This window comes from Elephantulus edwardii, unplaced genomic scaffold (assembly GCF_000299155.1).
Source record: "Elephantulus edwardii isolate Elephantulus edwardi_28Jun2011 unplaced genomic scaffold, EleEdw1.0 scaffold00194, whole genome shotgun sequence".
In the NCBI taxonomy this organism is placed as follows: domain Eukaryota; kingdom Metazoa; phylum Chordata; class Mammalia; order Macroscelidea; family Macroscelididae; genus Elephantulus; species Elephantulus edwardii.
The window spans coordinates 1,190,417-1,196,498 of record NW_006399944.1 but is presented as its reverse complement, the minus strand read 5'-3'; the positions used below and the strand labels follow the sequence as shown (position 1 = coordinate 1,196,498).

The 6,082-nt window shown below is 34.8% G+C and overlaps 1 protein-coding gene across 1 annotated transcript in view; it reads right to left on the bottom strand.

Annotated features, from left to right (window-relative positions):
* Positions 1–1,316: 1,316 nt before the first annotated feature.
* Positions 1,317–6,082, bottom strand: part of LOC102852565 (nucleolar protein 58-like) — a 79,743-nt gene continuing 74,977 nt past the window's right edge. The window contains exon 2 of the mRNA XM_006896966.1: positions 1,317–1,395. Coding sequence (XP_006897028.1) covers positions 1,317–1,395 — 79 coding nt within the window. The remainder of the gene's footprint in view (positions 1,396–6,082) is intronic.

Here is a 6,082-nt window from a genome sequence, read left to right as displayed (position 1 = left end):
ATGGAATAACAATAGGAATAGGTTAATAGTAATTTTGTAAAATACAATGCATATGAATGATTGTGCAAATCACAGTACAAATGAAAGATTATATAGAATATAGCACAGTGTAAATAAATTATTATATGCAAATCAATCAAATAAAGTGAAAAAATACCGTGGAGTATTTGTTATTAAAAAACAGTAACATAAAACCATAACAAAAATCCCTTAAGATTTTGAGCATTTCTCTTAACTAGAAATTGTGAAAGTTATTGCTATATAATGGCTATGTTGTGATTCTCAGTATTTCGTACTTAGTTATGAATTGGTCCTGATTTGTTGGCAGTGATAAATACATAATCTGGGGCATGTGGCCATCATCTAATATATATGGACATTCTGACAAAGCTCACTCACTCTTGATCCTTCATCCCATGACTTCTTTTTCTTGAAAAGCAAGCCAACAGCCTGAAACTGAATCTGTAGATTTGGGTTTCCTTCTGATCTACCAGTTCAGGCATTTGAGGATAGGATCTGATGGCTGACCCATAAATTTGGGAATTCCCAGCCTCCACAGCTTTGTGAGTCATTTTTTTGTTGTTGGGGAGAGAGTGACCCAAAGCAAAGCAAAATAAGCTTTCTCTGTATATATTTATATGAATACAGTTTATTGGCTTTGCTCCTACAAAGAATTCAAGCTAAGGCAGCAGCAACAGAAAGTTTCAAGTGTGTTAACTGTTATTGTGTACCATCAACTTAGAACCAAACAATAGCTGAACCTTCTTCAGTGGGTTTTTGGAGACAATAAACCACACAAGAGGAGACTGTCCATCTTTTTCCTGCAGAGCAGCTGTGGCTTTAAAGCCTATGCCATTATAATTGGCAGTGAAATTCCTTACCAGTTAGGCCACCAGCACTCCCTAGCATGTTAACTAGATATTCACATTGCTTAAGTCTATTACAAGCACAAACATACTGCCTTCTAGTTGATATTTACTCATGATAACTCGCCACCCAGTATCAAGGTTAAAAAAGTATTTTTATTAGAAAATAAAAGAGTTATCTTGGATTATATGATGACCTTTGTATCACAAAACAGCACCGAAAGTAACTCTTTTGGGAAAAATGTGATTATTGCCTTTAGCATTGCAAATCCAAAGGGCTTAAGACTGACTCTATCTCTAAAGGTCTAATTTAGTCAATCTAACCCAATTTCAATTCTTTAAATAGAAATTGCACAAACAATCTTTTTTCAAATAATTGTTGCAAGACTGGTTCCTGTGGGGCAGAGATTTAAAAATGTCTCAAATGCACACTTTTTAAAAACTTCTGTACTACTCCATCATCTGTAACATCTCTTCTTCCTTTCTGTACTGTCTCACTCCAATCTGTGTCTTTGACTTCTGTAATTCACTAGAAAGTTTCACAGAAATTTAAAAAATATGTAAGATCAGGGAACTAGCTCATGTGGTTGTAGAGGCTGACAAGCTTCAAATCTGTAGGTTATGCTTGTTCACCGGCTGCTGAGCCAAAGGTCAGAGGCCTGTGAACTGTGGTTCTTGGAACAACTGGATCAGCCTAGATTGAAAAGAACGGAACCTTTCAAGATCATTCCTCTGAATAGTCTGAATCTATCCTTAACTGACTCTCCAGCAGGTTTCCAGAGGCACTAAATTGCATGTGAGAGAAGACATTAGGGTTATTAAAAACAATCCTAAAAGAACCAAAGGTGGTGATTTAGATCATACACCTCCTAGAAAGGTAGAGATTCAAACTGTAACTCATCTTAATCTTACCTCATTAACACAACCAACTTCTTGTTTTAAAATTAATTAAACCATGAGAATTTCTGCACATCTTACCATTAGGACACCAGAACTTCCTAAAAAAATCACAAAGAGGCTAAAATTTACAACACATTGCAAAATGGAAGACTATGAGTGGAAGGGTTATATTAATTAACTCACCAGAGAAATGTAGCCTATTTCTACATTTTAAACAAGTGCATGTTCACATTTAACATATTTGAAATTTAGATTTACCTTGAAAATATTTGTAAACTTAATATTCTTACTTCAGTGTTAACGTCTATCAACTGATTATTTCTTGTTATAGTAAAAAAAATATGACAATATGGGTTGAAGAAGTACCAAATGATTTATTTTAAATAATGATCATTATTGAAACAGCTGTTAATTTCATAATGACGCAAGTAAAAATTAACCCAGGATAGCTGGTAATCAAAAAAAATAAAGTATTTTAAAACACAAATCTTTTGAATATAATGCCTCAGAATCAAAACAAGATTAAAACAGATGCATAGCTGCGTAATGAACAGTGTTTTGCGAAAGCATTTAACGCACCATTCCTTTTGTTTTATTAAGTTGCATTGCAATGGAAAAGAAAAGTAATTTGTGTAAAACTAATTAAGCAATATATGACATCAGCTAAGGATTCCACTACAATGAACTAATTTGGCAGTTAAGTAGTAGGCTGAAGAACTGATATCATGAGAAGGAATTAGCCTCTAAGTGAATCAAATATAAGTTTTTAATGCCTTTAAAAGATTGTAAATAGAGAATCTGAAACACTTCTCTCTTAATTTGTGAAAAATTGTAATAAAAATTACACACTTGATATTGCATATAGTTTCATTCTCTTAATTTAAAATACCATTTTAGAAGAAACATTAAAACTTAATAATTAAAACTTTTATTTTTAAAATTTTGAATCTTTATCTATGTCTGAATTCAACTTTAGGAAAAATAGTTGATTAACCATCTTTCTTATCACTTACATAATTAATACCTTCCATTTCCCCCTTCTTCCTTGTTTTTTAGGAAGTTCATGTTTTTCAGGGACTAGAGTACAGTTTATACTTCCTAAAAATTCTTAAAAATGCCAGCTTTGTTATTGTTTGGTACTAACCTTGAGAAATTTGCTTTATAAACAGGATTCCTCATCTGTAAACCACAGGCAAACATAGGCTCTGAGATTTGTTTTAACAAATAAATGTTGCATACTTGCTATTTTATTTTTTCACATATGAAATAAATCTTGATATTATTAAATTATTACTTAACTGAACTTCTTATAGTTTTTGCAATTATTTTGCCTCTCAAAGAATTTGATGAAATTCCTTGACAGGCATGATAAAGTCAGTACTACATAATTTTTTTAAACGTTTCATAAAATATATATTTTGCTAGATTTATTAAACAGACATAATCTCAGTAAGTTAAAAAGATAAATGTACTTACTGAATATCACAGTCTGCCAAAAAAACAAACAGACATGTCTTGGGAAAAGTGTAGCCAAAGTACTGCTTGGGTACAAAGATGGTAAAATTTAGTCTCTCATGCATTGGGTATGTTGCTAGGAGAGGCTATTCTGTGAAGATGGTCATTATGTTTGCAAAAGTAGAGAATCAGAGAGAGAGAGAAAAAGTTCTAACAAAGTGGATTGACACAGTCACTGCAGCAATGGGGTCAAGTATGTCTGAGATGACAAGAAAAGCACAAGATAGGACAGAGTTCAGATTTGTTGTTCAGAGAGTTACTATGAATCGTATTTGACTCAAGGACACCTAACAAAAACAGCATCTCAAAATTCATGGTTATCAAGTTGATTTTGCCTCAAGTAATCCTCCATCAGTTTCTGAGGCTTTAATTATATAGAAGGTGAAGATTCCTCTTTCTTCAATGGAACACAGTTAATTCAAACACTAAAGTAGAGGTCTTTAGGTTAGCCATACAATATGCTACAGACTAGGTCACCAGAATTCCTAAAGATACACAATGTTGTTGTTAAGTGCCATTGAGTCACTTGTGACTCATAGTGACCCTATTTACCCTGTTCTGTTCTGAGCCAACTTTGTCATCTCTGATACATCCAGCTCTCATTATCCCAGTCACTGAGTCAATCATGCAGGGTCGTCTTCTCTTGCGCTGTCCCTCTTCCTTCTCAAGTATGATGTCCCTCTCCAAGGGTTGATCACTTCTTGTAACATGACCAACCAATCCTTGCTTGTTCATACCCTCTCCAGTATGAATTTGTTTGTTTTCCTAGCAGTCCATGAGTCAACAGTCTTCTCCAGCACTACAACTCAAAGAAATCAATTCTCTTTGTACCATCCCTAGTCATTGTACAGCCTTCTGATTCATAGCAAGTTATTGTGAAGACTTTTCATTTCCTGGCTGCTCGTACCTAGAGTCTTGATGGTAGAACCAAGCAAAAGGGAGCTGTTAACAATTTCAATCTCTTTACCATCTATCATGATGCTGTCAATTGGTGCAGTGGTGACAATCTTTATTTTCTTGATGTTGAGTCTCAATCCATATTGATAGTTGCAGTCCTCGAACTTCTGCAGCAAATTCATCTGGTCTCCCTCAGTTTCAGCAAGCAAGGTTGTGTCATCTGCATAATGCAGGTTGTTGATGAGTCTTCCTCCAATCCTGATGCCACATTCCTCTTCATAGGTTTCCTCCTCCCAAATGATCTTTTCTGCAAATAGATTGAAAAGGTATGGAGATAGGATGAATTCCTGGTATACACATTTTCTGATTATGAACCATGAATTATTTCCTGAATAGGGTGAAACCAGGCTACTCTTTGGAGGCAAGGATTCTGAAGCTCCATCTGCCCTACTTTGGGCTTTGTTTCAAGGAAGGACCAGTCTTTAGAGAGGGGTTATCATGCTTGCAAGGGTGGAGGGACAGTATAAGAGAGGAAGACCATAGATGAGACGGACTGATTTAGTGACTCTAGTAATGGATATAGGTGTGTTGGAGACAAAGAGGTTGGCACAGGATAGAACAGGGTTCAGAGCTGTAGTATATAAGGTCACTATGAGTTACAAGGAATTCATTGACACTTAACAACAAAAACATATTATCAATACTTACTTAAGACACTCACACCAGAGGTATAGCTTCCAGCATTCCAGCAACCCACAAGTTACCTCAGAACAGCAAACTGACAGATAAGTGCTGTACTAACACAAGTAACTAATCAATGAGCAAGTATACATTCATCTAAGCTATAAAATAATCATTTGAGTCATCTCCTCCTAGTTAAAATAAGGTCAATACACAAATCATTCCCTCCATACAACACACCGATAATAAATGCTCTAATAAATTTGCTCTAAGAGCAAATAGACATACAGAAATCATGATGCAAGGCCCATCTGAGGACATTGGTGGCAAGACAGAATGGAGGCATTAATTATTGACTTTTGTATGCTTAAAGATTTTAAATACCTTTTCTAAAAAACACAGACAGTGACATTACACATGGACCTCACCTGATGGATAGCATAGGAATCAGACAATTTTTAAGGAAAGAATCATTGAAGAACCATAACATCAGCACTCAAAACAAGGCCAGGTTCTTACTGTGGAATAGACCATCAATTACTCAGGTACAAGTTCATATTAATGCTGAAGAAAATTAAAACAAGTAAAAAAGAACCCAAATATTATCTTGAGTCTATCCCACCTAAACTTAAAAATCACCTTAAGATTTTGATTGATAAGTTGTGGAATGACACCAACGATCGCATCCAATAAAAGAGCAAAAGGTCATTACAAAGACAGACAAGAAGAAAAAAATAAAAAGAAATGTCATGAGAGATTCTGAAAATTGCACTAGAGCATCGAGAAGTCAAAACTAAGAGAAGAGATGTTGAAGGAAAACTGCGGAACAGAAAATTTCAAAGACCTTTTTAAGAAGACGTTATTATAGTAGAGTACGCAGAGAGCTTGAGCTGGAGAATGAAAAGAAGTCATTCAACATTTCTCAAATTGAAAAACAAATTCAAGCCTGGAATTACAATCCTGAGAGATGTTATGGGCAAAATATTGAGTGACCCGAGAAGCAATAAAAGAAGATGGTGGGAATGTGAGAAAGAATTGGACAAATGAAAAGGTTAAAGCTGCGATGAAGGCATTGTAAAAAAAATAAGGACCCAGGATTCAGTGAGATATCAAATCACATATTTCAAATAATAGATGCAGCCATGGATATGCTAACCATTCTATGCCAGGAAATTAGATAGATAGATAGATAGATAGATAGATAGATAGATAGATAGATAGAT